The sequence below is a fragment of the Rhinolophus sinicus genome, linkage group LG09 (assembly GCF_036562045.2).
Source record: "Rhinolophus sinicus isolate RSC01 linkage group LG09, ASM3656204v1, whole genome shotgun sequence".
Classification (NCBI taxonomy): Eukaryota; Metazoa; Chordata; class Mammalia; order Chiroptera; family Rhinolophidae; genus Rhinolophus; species Rhinolophus sinicus.
The window spans coordinates 98244844-98261661 of record NC_133758.1 but is presented as its reverse complement, the minus strand read 5'-3'; the positions used below and the strand labels follow the sequence as shown (position 1 = coordinate 98261661).

The 16818-nt window shown below is 43.8% G+C and overlaps 1 protein-coding gene across 3 annotated transcripts; it reads left to right on the top strand.

Annotated features, from left to right (window-relative positions):
• The first annotated feature begins 607 nt into the window (after nt 1-607).
• On the top strand, nt 608-6177 carry SP8 (Sp8 transcription factor). Of its 3 annotated transcripts, none has more exons than XM_074340829.1 (2): nt 608-809; nt 1818-6177. In XM_074340829.1, exon 2 carries the CDS (start codon nt 1847-1849, stop codon nt 3314-3316), a length of 1470 nt encoding a protein of 489 aa, XP_074196930.1. In that variant the 5' UTR covers nt 608-809; nt 1818-1846; the 3' UTR covers nt 3317-6177. The 3 variants fall into 3 exon arrangements, with proteins under 3 accessions (XP_074196930.1, XP_019582278.1, XP_074196929.1); XM_019726719.2 differs by having other exon boundaries at nt 609-809; nt 1814-6176; XM_074340828.1 differs by lacking the exon at nt 608-809 and adding an exon at nt 937-1204 and having other exon boundaries at nt 1814-6177.
• Nucleotides 6178-16818: the final 10641 nt, after the last annotated feature.

The window sequence follows — 16818 nt, the reverse complement described above, 5'->3', positions numbered from 1 at the left end:
ATTTTACAGCACCGTTCCTATTCTCCACCCCCAGCTTTGCTGCACACACACACACACACACACACACACACACACACATTCTCCCAGCCTTCCTTCTTCCTACATCAAACGCACACACTCATCCACACTCCCTCCTTTTTCACACACACACTCCTCCCCGTCTCCCCACACCACTCACACACCACCTCCCCCTCCACTTGACTGCACTGTCCCTCTTCCCTCCCTAGGTTTGTCACTCAGTTACACTATGGCACACGCACACCTTTCCCCTCAATACTGGACTAATCTGCCGCTCTACCCCCCTTTGTCACACACGCAGTTATACTGTCACCCACCACACCCTCCCCCTCCTCTCACTGTCCCTCTGCTCCCCCCTCCTTCCTTACCCTGTCACTGTTACACTGCCACAATCACATTCCCTCCCCCCGCCCCCGTCTGCACTGTCTCCTTCAGCTTGGTCACACACGCACAGTTACATTGTTACACAATCACACACCCGCTTTGTAACACACACTCAGTCCCCGGCGCCCCTCCCGCAGCTCTCCCCCCCGCCCCCCCGCGGCGGTCGGCGGCGGCGCCGCTGACCTCACGGCGCGCGCGCGGCGCGGCCCGGCGAGGCCGCAGATTGGCTGGCCGCGCCTCCGCGGCACTTCAAAGCCGGAGAGGGAGCTACAATTGTGGTGGAATGGGCGGAACTGATCATTGTATTGCACACCTCTAAAAAAAACACTGCCTCTGATTTATCAATATAAAAAAGATCCTCTGAGAGGAGTGGGCACTTTTGTGTGATGGCAACTTCACTTCTAGGGGTGAGTCTCAGGATTTTCTCTTGCTGGTTTAATTAGTTTCCTTTTATTGCCGATCGGAGGGGGTTAAAGTCGCCCCGGCCAGGCCACGGGCTATCAGTCTCTATTGAGAGCTTTTTTTTTTTTTTTCCCCCACTTTAAATACAAGTGAGTTTGGAGAAAAGAAAAGGGGAGAGGGGGGCAGAGTCACTTTTTTTCAGAGCAGGAAAAGGTTCGAAGTGCATTTAGACAAGCCACCTCGCAGCGCCCGGCCGCTCCCTGCCCGGGAGACGCGCGCCCTGCCCATTTTACCTGCGACGATTTCGGGGTTAAGGAGAAAGCAAATTCCTCCTCCTGGGCAAACTGCAGATTTTCCCTCTTCCCCTTAAAAAAATTCCGCAGCCCGCCTTGTCTTGCAGGTACGTTGAACCCGTCTCTCTCTCTCTTTTTTCCCTATTGTAGACATTTTTAAAGAAAATAAAAAGGAAAGCAGGAAGAGCGAGTAAGCCAGCCTTCTAGTTTACCTCTTTGGGCCAGGGAGAATCAACCCAGGATGGGTTTCTGGGGACCGGAACAGGATTTTCAAAGCTCTCTGTGAATTACAGGAGAAGAGCTCTTAAAAGCAACCCAATGGTTTTTCCCCTGGCTTCTCCGCAAAGGAAACTTCTTTCCTCCCTAATCTGGACTTTTGCTTACTTGTTTCGAAATGCCTGGGGCCTTGTGCACAGGAGAGTGTTGTTTTAGGTGAGAATATTTGTCAAACTCTTCTTTAGCATGGCGCTTTGCTTCCGAATCAGACGCCGGCAGCCAAACTTGTCCCCTCCCGTAGAGTAGGAAGCAGCCGGGCGCCGGGGCAGTTGGGGGAGCCAGGTGAGTTGGTGGCGGCGCGCCGCAGCGAGAGATGGGGTGCAGTGGGGCGTTTTGGAGGCTGCCGGAGAACTGATGCAGATTTCTTTCCTTCCCCCACCCCCACCGACCCTTTGCCCACCTCCCCTCCCCCACCCCTTCTCCTCTCCCCCTTCTCTCAGGAAGAACCGAGGTTGGGATCGACTCCTCTGGCCATGCTTGCTGCTACCTGTAATAAGATCGGCAGCCCCAGCCCGTCTCCCTCCTCCCTCTCGGACAGCTCCTCTTCCTTCGGCAAAGGCTTCCACCCCTGGAAACGTTCCTCCTCTTCCTCCTCCGGCAGCTGCAATGTAGTGGGTTCCAGTCTCTCAAGCTTCGGCGTGTCGGGGGCCTCCAGGAACGGCGGCTCGTCTTCGGCGGCGGCGGCAGCGGCGGCGGCGGCGGCGGCGGCCGCAGCCCTGGTCTCCGACTCGTTTAGCTGCGGCGGCTCGCCAGGCTCCAGCGCCTTCTCTCTAACCTCCAGCAGCGCCGCGGCCGCCGCCGCGGCTGCCGCGGCCGCCGCCTCCAGCTCCCCTTTCGCAAACGACTACTCGGTGTTCCAGGCCCCTGGCGTCTCGGGGGGCAGCGGCGGCGGGGGCGGCGGCGGTGGTGGCGGCTCCTCTGCGCACTCGCAGGACGGTTCCCACCAGCCGGTGTTCATTTCCAAGGTGCACACCTCGGTGGACGGGCTGCAGGGCATCTACCCGCGCGTGGGCATGGCGCACCCATACGAGTCGTGGTTCAAGCCCTCGCACCCGGGCCTGGGTGCCGCCAGCGACGTGGGCTCGGCCGGCGCCTCCAGCTGGTGGGACGTGGGCGCTGGCTGGATCGACGTGCAGAACCCGAATGGCGCGGCGGCGCTTCCCGGCTCGCTGCACCCGGCCGCCGGGGGGCTCCAAACCTCGCTGCATTCACCTCTTGGAGGCTACAACTCGGATTACTCAGGCCTGAGCCACTCAGCCTTCAGCAGCGGCGCCTCCTCGCATCTGCTCAGCCCCGCAGGGCAGCACCTCATGGACGGCTTCAAGCCGGTGCTGCCCGGCTCATACCCGGACTCAGCCCCGTCGCCGCTGGCCGGCGCTGGGAGCTCAATGCTGAGTGCCGGGCCGTCGGCGCCGCTGGGGGGCTCCCCGCGCTCCTCCGCGCGCCGCTACTCGGGCCGCGCCACCTGCGACTGCCCCAATTGCCAGGAGGCGGAGCGGCTAGGCCCGGCCGGGGCGAGCCTTCGGCGCAAGGGCCTGCACAGCTGCCACATCCCCGGCTGCGGCAAGGTGTACGGCAAGACGTCGCACCTCAAGGCGCACCTGCGCTGGCACACGGGCGAGCGGCCCTTCGTGTGTAACTGGCTCTTCTGCGGCAAGCGCTTCACGCGATCCGACGAGCTGCAGCGGCACCTGCGGACCCACACGGGCGAGAAGCGCTTCGCCTGTCCGGTCTGCAACAAGCGCTTCATGCGCAGCGACCACCTTAGCAAGCATGTGAAGACGCACAGCGGTGGCGGCGGCGGCGGCTCTGCGGGCTCTGGCAGCGGCGGCAAGAAGGGTAGCGACACCGACAGCGAGCACAGTGCCGCGGGCAGCCCGCCCTGCCACTCCCCGGAGCTGCTGCAGCCCCCTGAGCCCGGGCACCGCAATGGCCTGGAGTGACACGCACCCCGCGCCTGTCCCTCTCCCCGACCCCTCCCACCCCGTTCTGCTTGACCCGTGGCTGTCCTGGTCTCTGCCCACTGCACCCTGCTCGCTCGCTCTCTGTCTGTCTCGCTCTGTTCCTCTCTTCTAACTTCCTCTGTGACTTTGTAAAGGAAATATGGACATGTAAGTAACACGCGTTGCCGTCCTGGGTCCTGGCTTTCGCGCTCCACCCGGTAACACTGTCGGAGCCCCGCACAACCCGAACCTGAGCCTGGCCAGGCCTTTAATTCTCATCCTCTCTCCTCCATCCCAGGGTGTGACGGGCCTGTATTTAATAGGAGGCAGCCGCTGGAGGTAGAGCTGGACGAATCCAGTGCGTGGGAGACCTGGGGCCTCGGCTGGGGTGGGAACAACTCAGCTGAGCTAGGTTGAGAAGCGCCGTGGGGAGGGCGAGGCAGGAGGCCCGCGTAGGGCATCCCCGCGGGGCAGCCGCTGACTTGGTTCCAGAACAGTAGTCTTGGGTGTTTGGGCTTCAGAGAGTCTTGCCGGGCCGCTGCCCACCCTGCACCGAGCCGTCGGAGCTTGTGGGGGTGCCCATCTGGCCGCACCGAGATCCGGAGTTTGCAAAGTTTAGCTCTCTCAGTGTCAGCTCTGTCTCTTTTTCTTTGTTCCCTGAGGTGGAACCGATGCAACTTTCAGCTAAGGGGCAGTCTTGGCGAATCGCTGCAGCAGCCATCTTTCATCTTTATAACACTTTTTTTTTAAAAAACTAAAAACCTAAAGAAAAAAAAAACCGGCATCTTTCCACTTTGATTCTCGCCTAGTTTTTCCTCTAGCAGTGAGTAAATCTTTTCTCTTGAAACTGCTAATATTGATCCCAAAGTTATTTTGATCTCATTAACTTATGGGGTGGGGGTGGGGGTGAGGGTAGGTGTCTTTCTTATGCAAAAATATCCCTTTCCGGTGAGACCAGATTCACTATCTCCGTGTTTGTCCTTTTCTACCTCGTTTTTCACCCCTCCCGAGCCTAACCTTCCTATTTTTTTCTTTTGCTAGTCCAGACATCAATTTGTGTAGTACCAGTTTCTGTAAATTCTTGCAATTCATTGAAGATTCTTAGGGTTAAACTTTTTTTGGTGTGATTTAAACTTATGAACAAGTAAAGAAGCTATCGTTTATTTCAGACGAAGCTGTAGTTTAAATGCCAAAAGAGGGAAAATAGGGAAAAAAAATCCTTTGTAAAATATATCTGAACCTAATGGTTTGTACAACTGGAGAATCGTTCTAGATTAGTTACCAATTAACTATTACTCCACCAGTGTATGGGTGCGAGGTGCAGTTGTCCAGGAGACGATTTTGTATAGTATTTTTCTTGTACATTACTTCCAGTAAATATTTGAAAATATATTGAAGTTGATTTTTTTTTTTTTTTTTTTTTTTTGGTTACAAGAAAATATTAAGAGTTATTGTTGCAGTTCTGATGAGCTGCGGGTTTTTTGAACTCACTTCTGGAGGTGCAGAGCCACAAACGCACTTTCGGGGCCTAGTTTTGCTCGAATATGAATTTAGATAGGTATCAAACTGTAACTAAGACAATATTTGATAAATGTGGGATGACATTTAATTTAATGGAGCATGTTCTTATTTGCATTTGCTGGCAGTTCAGGCATAGTTAAAGTGAGAGTTCTCCTATATTTCATAACTGGGTCTACCAAAACCCGTGTATTAAATAAATTGTCCAAGTGAAACTCAACTAACTTTGGCTTTTGTGTATTTCCTGAAGGTAATATTGTTAACTGTTAATAAATACTCCTGACAATACATTTAAATGTTTGCAGATTCTGCAAACTAATTGCTCATTGTAATGTTGAAATAATTTGGATATTTCACATTGAAATGAAAAGCCTTTCTCTGGAACATTTTAGACTTGCATTTTAAATGCATGAAATGTAATTGATTTATTTGTAATATTTTAAATGGTATTAATAAACTCATAAAAGACTAGGCCAGTTAATTTGTACTTTTTTCCTTTTTAAACTATGGACAGTCACATTTTATCTTCAGTTAAATGTCTAATTTAAACAAAATATAATCCTGTTTTGTGATATTTAAATAATTGCCTTTAAGATATTGCTTAAATGGAATGATCTATTTGGCGAAATTGTGTTTTCTCTATTTACCAAGATAAAGATTATAGTGTCTAAGAAATGTAATTAATTATTTACCAGTAGATTTAGCTCAAAGCATCAGGATTTACTGACCAGGATTTGTACTAAGTCACCAAACAATTCAAAGAAATTTCCCATTCTGCTTCCTTCTCACTCTCCAGAAGAAGTCAGGTTGTTGGCCACTGATTGCATTTGGTATTTAAAAGGCCAAGCCTTACACTGGAAGATCAATACATCTAAAATAAAAACATGGGTTTGGGGATAACTTTTGTTGTTGGGGGTGGAGGAGGTCAAGCTAACAAAAGCTTGTTTTTGGCATTCCATGTTTTAGCTAAAGATTATGTAGAGGTAAATATCAGTAGATTCCTGTTGAAATGAGTTATCTGTTCTTTTAAAGTCTCTAAACAGCCACCAAAGAAAAGGAAGGTTAAACCTTAATCTATTTACTAGGCTATTGTTCATAGGTGTCAATGATGCCAATAAAAAAATATTGTCTTGTTATGTCTAAGTGCATTTAAGCAATGGGTGTTCCTTGAGCCATACTTTGAAACATAAAATACTTTAAATGTTGATTGCTGTTATATCAAACTATTTCACTATTAGTTTAATATTATTTTGAATCAAACTAAATAAAAAGTTAGTGTGTTCAGATTCTTATAAGTTTATCTTCTTTCTTTCCGTTTGCATTCTCCCCACCCCAAGTTCAGTCTTGGTGTACATCTTGAACTGAAAAATTTCCATTGAAATGTATATAAAGTCATTATCCATAGAAACAGAAGTGAAAATACAGAATGCTATGAATATTGTAAATTTAGAAGTAAAAAACAATTAGGGATAAAATATTTTAGAGGAATACAGTTTGTGTTGTAAGTAGCAGACTGCCTACATCCTGTTATCTATGCAGATATTTGAGACCTCCAATCCCTATGGTTTTAGGAAAGCAAGTTAGCTCTGATCCTTTGGTATACTATAGCTCTAAATAGTGGTTTTAAAAAGTAAAATAGTCTCTTTGTCACTTTCTTCCTAGGAAGAATAACACGCAGAACACAGTTTCAGTGTTTCTTTTTTATTCAAAGTTGCAGCGCTGAGGAGGAAACGGTTCTGAAGGAATTGAATGTAGTGTCAGGTAAGGAAAGCTGCTTGGTATATTTATAATAGTTGCATTACATACAGAATCACATTTGATTTAAGAGGTGGATGATAACAAGGAGAGATATTGTCTAAAAGAAGATTCCTTTGGGGTAGTTGAAGGGGGACAGGTTTTTCTGTAGTATAGATTGCAAACTTTTACTTTCTTCCCTTGGCTCCTCCTCCCCTCCCTAACTCTGGTATATTTTGTTTTGATGGTTCCTGAGCAGCATTTCTAGTTTCGTGTCCTGCAGGGTGGGCAGGGTTCCTTTTCCGGGATGAACATCCTGTTTTCGGAGGACAGAGGATGAAGTGCAAAACTGATTTCTCCCTGCTTTGTCTATGTTAAAGCACCTCTTAACAGAGCCTGGAGTCTCACTCAAATGAAGCCAAAGGCTGGGTTTCACTTTGAACCAAGGAACAAGATTCCCAGTTTTGCAGATCACAGTAGAATTAAACTAGTTGTTGACCCGGAGGTCAGGCCAGCATATATCAGTCCACCCTCCAAAGACAGGAATAGAGTTGAGGCTCAATCCAGCCTTTCTGTTGACCTACCTCATTTCCTCCCCAAACTTGAGTGTTTCTTCTCTATCCTACCTTCTTTTCTGGCTGATCTCTTTTTGGATGGTCTCTTTCTCTTAGGGATGTATGTGATTAATTTGTTGAGGTTGGACTACCATGGAAAATATTTTATGCTAGAAACTTAATGTAAGCCAATGTGATGAGTTACTTTCCTCTGTCAACTGATCTTAGAAAAAGTTCCTGGTTGAGTATGCCTTCCTTCCACTCTCCTCTTAACCCAATCTTGGTATAACTTCTCAACTGGGCTTCTTCCCTTGGGGAAAGAATGCTGAAATTAAAAATTAAAGACAAGCAGGTGATGAGACTAGACTCCTGAGTGAGCAGATCGATAGTCCTGCCATCAACATGTTCATCTCCCCTCGGATCTTTTGCTGAGATTGTTGAATGAAATGTTACAGCTGGTCTGTGGAGGAATTTCTTTCAAATAAATATTTCATTTTAGAGGATTAGCGAAAAGGACAGATTATCTTTTAGGCTGGTAAATTAAAGGAGTAACTTTAGAGGGGAAATAAATGTATGGATTTGATTATTCTCTGGTTGCCTGAGATGATAGAGGTAAATATTATAATGTAAGAAGTTCTACATTTTGCTCAATTTTTCATACAAATAGCCTCAAAGGTAGATTGATTTGATGCAGGTATTTTGAATAAATTGGGGTTTTTAATTTTCCTGCTGATTTTTTGCAGCTTCTGTCCAAGCAGGCATTATTTCTCCTTACACCCCCTAAGAAAAACTGAGGTATGATCAATTTTTAAAAAAATAAATATGGTTTCGACACTTGTCTGATTTTCTTTCTTTCAAAATAGCCTGGTAGGTTAATTCTATCATTACATGTAAAGGATATCGTGTTAATCAAAAGCAGTGGAGTGTAGACTAAATTTTAAGTGAGGACTGTATTCTGGGTGACGTCTTTTGAAGACTTTGCTCCATACACAATTGTATTGTTGCTGTTGTTGAAAAAATAAGATTCAGAATTTGCTTGCATTCTGTTTATTCCTTGCTTCCGGATTAAAGGAAAGCCGGTAATTCCTTGCTATCCTGAGCTCCAGCCGCGGCGGTTTAAGGGGATGCGCGTCAGTGGGCAGCTCTTTAGGTTTGTTGCACTCCCTGTGCGCACAAGTGTTGATTTCCTATGGGGGGGGGGGCGGAGGGGATCTATTTTCTTTGGTCCCTGGGCGCGTGTTTAATTTAATTTAATTTTCTGCGGAGTCTCTTGGTGGTGAGGAAGCAGCCTTCTACATTTTGCTGTGGTTCCTAACAACCGTCAGGCTTCAAGACCTCTGGGGACAGCGGAGAGCTTGCGGGTGACTAAGAAACGAGGACTAAAGCTCCCGCTCGAAGCTGCGGCTTTTCACTGTTGTTCGAACGTTGTTCTTTCAATTCCATCTACTGGGGCTTTTAAGCCCATTCCTAACTTTGCTTCTCAGGCAAGCAGTTCTGGCTGTGCGGGAGGGAACGGTGGAGGTGCCTTCTGAGTCTCTTGCAGGGCTCTTAGCTGCGTTTGTATGGACTGCCCAAAGTTTCCCTCATTCTCCTTTTCAATGAACTCACGACGAGGTTTTGAGCCCGGGAGAATTTCCTAGCCTTTCCAAAAACCACTTCTTTTCTCGCCCCGCTCCTAGACGTGCCGGCTGCTCCGAGAAAGACCCCTGAAACCCACCCCCTCATCCCCCAAGGGCTGGGATCTGGCGACCTGCACCGTCCGCCCACGGGTTGCAGCGAAGGGTGGGGTCTCCTTGCGAGCTAAGGCCCCCGCCCGCCCGCTGTGCCCCTCGTGCTGCATCCCGAGCAGCCCTCGCACACAAAGGCGCAGTGGCTGCCTTCGCGGACAGCGAGCGCCACCCTGTGCCCCGCGCCCGCTCTGCAGGGCCCCGCGCGGGTGACGCCCGCCGGACCCTGCCTGCGCTTCCCGGAGCCCCTGGCTCTGGGCAAACCCACCGTGGGAAGCGCGGCTGTGAGCCTCCTACGCGCGCGCCTCCCGGCTTTCAGGGACGTTCCGGCAGGACCGGGGTGGGGAGTCCCTTCCCTTCCAGTGCTCTCCAAAACCCCCAGCATCCTCCCGCTGCCCCTGGCCATCTGAGCACTGGACTTCGGGCCTCTGTACCACCCTATCCCAGGGTGGCACGCACCGGACTACGTCCTGCAGGTGTCACCCCGGCCTGCCGCGGCGTAGACAGGCCAAGGTCGTTTTCCCCAAACCTTTCTGGGTCTCTCTCATGGTCTTAGCATCGACTGCATGTGCGCCTTCACCTCCTGTGCTTTTCTCTTGGCTAAACTGCTGCGTTCGCTTGCACCCGCCTCTCCTCCCCAGAGGCGTTCGACCACATGCAGCGTCCTCCATCGGTGGGAAGTTTTATTCTTGACTTTTTTTTTTACGGGTTTGCCAGACTCGAAGGAAGGAACTTGTGCACCTTTTCCCACGCTGTTATTATAAAGGAAGAAAAATTAAGTCTGATTGGCTGTGAAAACTCTTTGCCTTTTTTGGGTTCAGGAACCTAAGAACAGTTTCGCCGTCTCGATGACTTCCTAAGGGAACATGTATAGGTAGAGCCATATAATCACTGTACCTGTTGCATAGAACTCAGTTTTTCTTTACCACGTTGTCCCTAACCCCCAGCAACCTCTCTTGGGCTTTCTTCCTCTCTCTCCTTGCCTCTCGACCCTTTGGGAAGCTGGAGATGTGGGGAGCACTAGGAGCATTCTCCAGGTCTCGTTTCTTGGTGACGTCTGAAGAGAGGTGAGGATGGATCAACCCCGTCGGAAAAGGCGCCATACTCTCTTGAAAGCTCTTGGAAAATGTACTGGCTGCTCAGGGAAGGTGAGGCAGCAGCAGCTCCTGGGAACCTCTCCTCTGGGCCTCTAGGACTGTGGAGCTGTGGTTCTACTTTGTACTCTCGAGGTATGCCAAGGATTACACTTGGCACTTATTTATGGTTGTGCACGCACCTTCTATGTGTATTTGGGGCCCCCTGTGATGAGGCTGCAGCATAAACATCTTCCTCAACACATATCCAGGGAGTGCTTAGAGCTCTTAGAGCTGCAGACCTGCGCGGGGCATGGCCGGCCTATGGTTAAATCCATGGGCTCCACTGACTCAGATCCCGTAGCCGGAAGGCAGGGGGATGGCCTCCTGGTCCGCAGGAGGGCCTGGAACGCCAACCCCCCCGCAGCCTCACATAGCAGCCTGGCCGCCAGGAGCTCCAGGATATACTTGACGCGTCCATCTCCGGAGTTGCCACCGGCCTCCTCCCTCAAACCAGCCAGTGACTCGAGCCCTGCCCCCACCCCTCTTTCAGGGTCCAGAAAGCCAGGAAGCGCTGGAATGCCTCGTTCTCCCACCCTATTGTGCCTAGGTGTTGCAAACCACTGGAAGACAGTTTCTCGCTTTGATCTCATGTCCCAGTCATTCTTTAGCACAGAGGGGTGAATTTAAATTAAATTTCTTTCTCTGCTGATAAGTTCTAATGGGCCTCAGAAGGTGAATAATTATGCAGTAACATTTCATGGGTTGTTGGAGTGGGAATTCCCACTGCGCTGTCACCAGGAACAGAATTTTCCCAGTCACTCAATGCTAAATGAAGCTTCACAAGTAAGCTACAAGTGTCTTTCAAATCTCAGTGCAGATAAGCTAGTCCTTTCCTGCTCTCACCTTTCTTGTCCCTGCAAAGCAGTTCGTCATCACTTTTTTCATTTAAGTTTTATTTGTGGTTTAAAAATACTTTTAAATTCTCTACTGAAAGATTTTGTTTGGAGGTAAAAAAAATTTGCTTTGATGATTAAATATGCATTCCTATCCGGACAAAGTACACATTGATGAAAGCTGGGCCGCGTTTTCCTGAAAAAAGGCAGATAAGTCACCCGGGATTTGCCTCCGAATACCTGGACTCAGTCTTGCCACCCCTCTCTTCTCTTATTTTAGTGAATTCTTGCTGTTTTGCTTGATTCCCGAGCAGAAAGGTCAAGGCCTAGAGCTGCAATAGTTTTCTGAACCTACCTGGCTTGTGTTTCAGAGATGGACTTTCTGTGGAGTGAGGTTAAAAGGAAAAATGCATTTGCTGCTTCATTCAAAGCAGTCATCTATCTGCTAGAAAATGTGGAGTTAATTCTTTAAGATTTTGATTTATATTTAACTTTCCCCCAAGATAGATAAGAAACAGTATTAAGAATTGAATATTTAAATAGATCATGATATTCTGAAACTGAAAAGGAAATCAAACTCAAAAAAAAAAAATTTAGATCAAAGAAATCTAAATTTGTAATTTAAAAGCATAATGGAACACTATTGTTTTGTTATTTAAAGAAAACCCTATACTCCATTTACATGAGTGTTTCATTGCATAGCATTTTCCTTGTTTACTTTCCTTCTCTTTAAATTTCTTCCATTAAATAAACTGAGCTCCCACGAGCTTTAAGATTTCTAAATCAACACATAGAAACTGGACCCTGCTTATCAAGTTTTCACTTCTGTCTTGGCAACTAATTTGAAAGGGCCCAAACAATGAGTTGATTTACAACATTCTGCTCATTTCACCCTGTACTCTATGTTGGAAACAACCTCACTGACTCACCTAGGGTTATCTTTGTCTTTGAGAGAACCAATCCTTCCAGCTTTAAGATTTTTTAGCCACTCCATTTTAAGCAGAAAACAGAGAGAGAAAGTAGAAGTCCACCCTTCCCCACCAAGAATTCAGGTGATTGTCCAGTTCAACTGACAAGAAAAGATTTGTACTGCCCAATTTTGCACCCAATGTAATATCCCTAATTATGCAGGTATCGTATCATCAGGTTTCCCATCATTTCAGGAAGTTTTGTGCTCTTTCGTCTACACTGATCAATGCTTCATTTCTCTTACATACTTGTGTCCCTTATTTTGGCAGTTTCTTTCTTCTTTTATTCTCACTCTCTCTTTCTCTCTTTGTCTCTTTCTTCTCTCTAAGTAGTTTCTTCCCCCTTTCAATTAAACAATGGCTTTTGTAAGGGAGGGGGAACCTAGTGGCAGGAGGGGATGCATTTATAAGATATTCACATTGATTTAGTAGAGTTTTAAAAATATTATCAAGTTATATACTTTAACAGAATTTGTCTATAGATATGTGAATTCTCTAGGGAAAATAATCATTTTTATAATATTAAATTATATTTCTCCCAAAACTTAAAAAAATAAGGTTATTTTAGGTGACAGTTCAGTAGCCTTTGTACTATGAAGCAAAAAACTTTTGCTCTTTCTCCCAATAAGTAACTATTTGGCTTAAAACTGCAGTGGGTTAGTTCTAGTAAGGTACACATATGGTTTATTTCCTATGACGTTGATAGTGATGTATTTCACTTTATTATCACAATTGAATTTTGTACTGGTAATTAATAGAGCACAGTAAAACAACCTTGTAAATATTTTGGCAATAGAACATTATATATTCTTCAGTGGCATATGCTTTGTATAATAGAAAGCATCTAATATAATTTACTATACAGTATAATTATTAATGGGAACATATTTTGCTTATGTTTGCATATTTCACTTGAATATTTTAATATGTATTCCCAGGAAAATCAGAATCAGTGAGTGTTACATTCTTAAAATTTCACTTGTTTAACAGAGAAAATTTTTGTTTCAAAAGAAGGGCATGACAGTAATCCCTGGTATAGAGAAATGGTACTTATGTCTGTGAAGTGGTTTTGGAACTACTCTTATTATTTTATACTCCCAAAACAGAGATGTGCTTTCTTCATTTCATTTTTTTAAAGTAAACTTTTTCATTTTGGAATAATTTTAGATATATAGAAAAGTTGTGAAAATAATACAGTGAGTTCCAGTAGTTTTCCCTGTTGTTAACGTCTTACACTATAATGGTATATTTGTCAAATCTAAGAAATCAATATTGGTATATAATTTTTTTATAATAAAGAACTAAAGGCAACAAATGTTGGATTGCACATCAGTCAGTGATAGATTGTAGCTTAGCAAGTTGTTGACTTCTTTTTAGTCAGGTTATGGTCAGCTTGCCTATGCAGAGACTTTGTATTAATTTAGTAAGTTGTTTAGAAAGCTATTCCTCTGGGATACAGCTTTAAAATATAGTTTCATAGAGTGAAAGTTCTTATTTCGTTTATAGTTAATTAATATGTAAGAAAATATATCTAGTTTGGTTTTCATTTTTATTTCATGTATAGAAGCATCAGAGTGAATTTTGAATGTTTGATAGTTTTACTGCAAATTATCAAAAATTTATTTACTTTTTTTTAAAAACTTTTATTTATTTAAGTGTGTTTTTCTAGGACTCATCAGCTCCAAGTCAAGTAGTTATTTCAATCTAGTTGTGGAGGGCGCAGCTCACGGTGGCCCATGTGGGGATCAAACTGGCAACCTTGTTGTTAAGAGCACCGCGCTCTAACCAACTGAGGTAACCGGCCACCCCCGCAAAATTTACTCTTAACAACAATATTCTATTTGTAGCCAGATATGTTTTTTATTGTAATTTAAAATGGCTTATTTACTCATTATTATTGTCCTTACTGTAGTAGTAACTACAAAATACAAATAATCTAATAATTATATTTAGTTCCTTCACATTTTTCAAGTTAAGTTTTAGGGTTATTTTTGCTAAGGAACTGAGTTTGTCAGAATATAGAAAGCTTCAAAACCTAATGGTTAAACTTAAATTTTAGATAAACCATAATAATTCTTAGTATAAAGATACCCGATGCAATATTTGGCTTCATTACAGGCTATCCTTACACATTTAGAATACTAGTACTACCCTGCCGTAATAAGAAACTACATTTACCTAGCTTTCGGGAAAGTAATATTGTGTTGATGTTTGCTGGTCAGCGTCTTCACCTTTCTTTCTATTATTAACATTGTAAAAACGGTGTTAAACCCTAATTTCTATTAATTAGATACATTCAGTTGAGACCCTATATTGAAGTTTTGCTCCTGCCAGTTCTGGACTCCAGGCACTTTATACCCACCCTCTGGTTTAATTACTCTTACTTACACTGCACAAACATGGACTTTTGTGTTTCTAGAAGTCATGTATAAGTTGTAGCAGCAGTACTGCGAATGAAATTCACTTGCTGGGTATTCCATAAATTATGAGTAAATGATCAGAAGTGAAAATACTCCAACCCAGGAGAGTTTGTTTGCCTCTGTGGAAGTATTGCTATAGGAAATAGAGTAATAGCCATTCATTTATTCATGACATTTCCTCAAAAAGCAATCCATTATTTTAATGTAACCGTTTTCTTTCTTGTGGTTCATTTATGCCATTAATTTAGTTTTTCTAACAATTTCCTACTTCTTGATAGTTACTGTTTGTGATTATTCTCAGAAATAATGACTAAAGTTGTGTGTAGCTTATATGTAATACAGGCTACTAAGGAGTCAGGTGGGGAGAATGAACCTGGCATGTAAGGTTTACCCATCTTGCCTTCTTCACACAGCTCAAACGAGTGAATGAACAATATTAATAGGCCATGTATGCCAGTCAGATAAATCATTAACAATACAGGTAGTCTTATACCCATAAAAAGGGACTTCATCAAGGACCTGGGCTTAAAAGGCAGCCACGCTTTAGGTTCTGCTTTCACAATATAGTCATTATAGCTATTACTGCCAGGGTTCAGAAGAAGCTGGTAAGTGGGAAGTTTAGGAAAACTTATTTTGGAGACTGGCTTGATGGTAACACTCTCTGGAAAAATTAAATTGTATTATAAACAGGTTCCCACAAACTGCCATACTTTTTTCTATTTTACTTTGTTTTATAAAACCAATTAGATATTCATTTAGATTAATAAATATTTAAAAAATATAATTACCTCTGTGAATTCTAAGGGAGGCATTCACATACAAATGCAAATTTGTTAAGTCATATTACCTCCATCCTAATCCAAAGAGTTTCCATTTCTTCATTTCTAAACTTCATTTTTTTTGGAGACAGTAAGATGCTCACTGAAGATATTCTGGAAAGTACAAGAAATTATGAAGAAGCAGAGAAAACAAATCACCTTAACCCCGCATCTGAGATACAACAATTGTGCTTTTACTCATAATCTTTTTTCTACATGATTTTTTCTTACACATACGAGTACGTACAAGAAGGTAACCTGCTTTCTTCCCATTAATATTAAAATAAATTTCCCTTACTATTAAAAATTCTCTGAAAACATAGTTTTAAGTGTTTATAAGATACTTATGGTCTGGATATATCAAATTTTTACTTCCTTCCTTAATACTGGGCATTTAGTTGTTTCCAAATTACCGAACATCCTTGTGCATGACTTTTAGTTCTAATTTCTGATTATTTCCTTAGGATACTAAAAGAGGAAGGAATTCTTGAGGGATAAGGATGTTTGAGAGGCTCCAAACAGATTAACAGAGTACCGTCCTGGAAGAATTAGGCCGATTATATTCCAGCAAACAGCAGTTAAGAGACCCAGATTTAAACACAGGGAATTCTTAATCTTTGTTTATTTAATAAGAAATGAATCTTATTATTGCTTTAAGTTGCAAATTTTACATTGCTAAACTTTTTTCCAGATGTTTGTCATTGTCATTTCCTCTTTTGTGAATTGTCCTTCCATGGTGATGCCGTTTTCTGAATGAGAGTCCACTTATTTGCAAAATGAGGCAAATAATCTGGGCCAATGGAGGGCATTCTGGGGAAAAAGTGCTGCTGGCTCTGGAAGCAGAAACTGCCTTCATGCTTTGTGCCTACCATGCAGTTCCTTTCAACTGGGATCCACAGATCGTGTTCCTTTTACTAGTAATAGATTAACTACAGTGAGTGGGCAGAATGGAACCTTATTTATGCTAACATTTTACAAAAGAATTTTGGGAAAACAACTAGTTGTATTTCCCAATTGAGATGGGATATTGTTTCACACTGTCACATGGTACTGTAATAAAATATAGATTCAAATGAACATGTTATCTGTAACTGCTTGAAAAATTAAGAAAAGCTTCAATCAATGAGTCTGTAGGATACCAAAAGAAAATGACATTTTTATAAATGACTTTATTAACTGAATTAGCTAGATATTTTGGTCTCTAGCTGCAAGAAACCACAGAACTGATTTTTAAAGAGTTCATTCGTTTGTGGCCACCACAGACAGTCTGATTTGAATCAGCTGTTATAAACTGGACAAAAAGATCTATTTTAAAATTTTGATATTTTACGACCACTGGAGAAATTGTGCCCAAGAGTAAAGTCAGCTCTACTTAATCAATAATTCCAAGTTTTTAAATTTTCTTAAATAATTATATGTAATTTAAAGAGTTACTCTTTAGTGAACCTGAAGTTTTATAATACCTAGGTGACCTACTCATTAGCACTTGAAAGAAATGCTTAAACTCTTGAGTTGTTGAGAGGAGGGAAGGGAAGAAGATGGTGAGTAGATTGAACATACGACATCATATCTTTAATATAGCCTCAGCTTATAGTAGACATAATAGCTTATCTGACAGTGATATTTTAAATGATACATTTGCTTTTGTTCAGTTTGAAAATCAAATCAACAAATACTGAATGCCTACCTTCTGTTCATACTTTAGGTTAAAAATAAGCCTGAGCATTATCATGAATTACAGTTATAATTTGAGAACTTACTTATAATTGTAAAACAAAAATTAAATATTTCTGG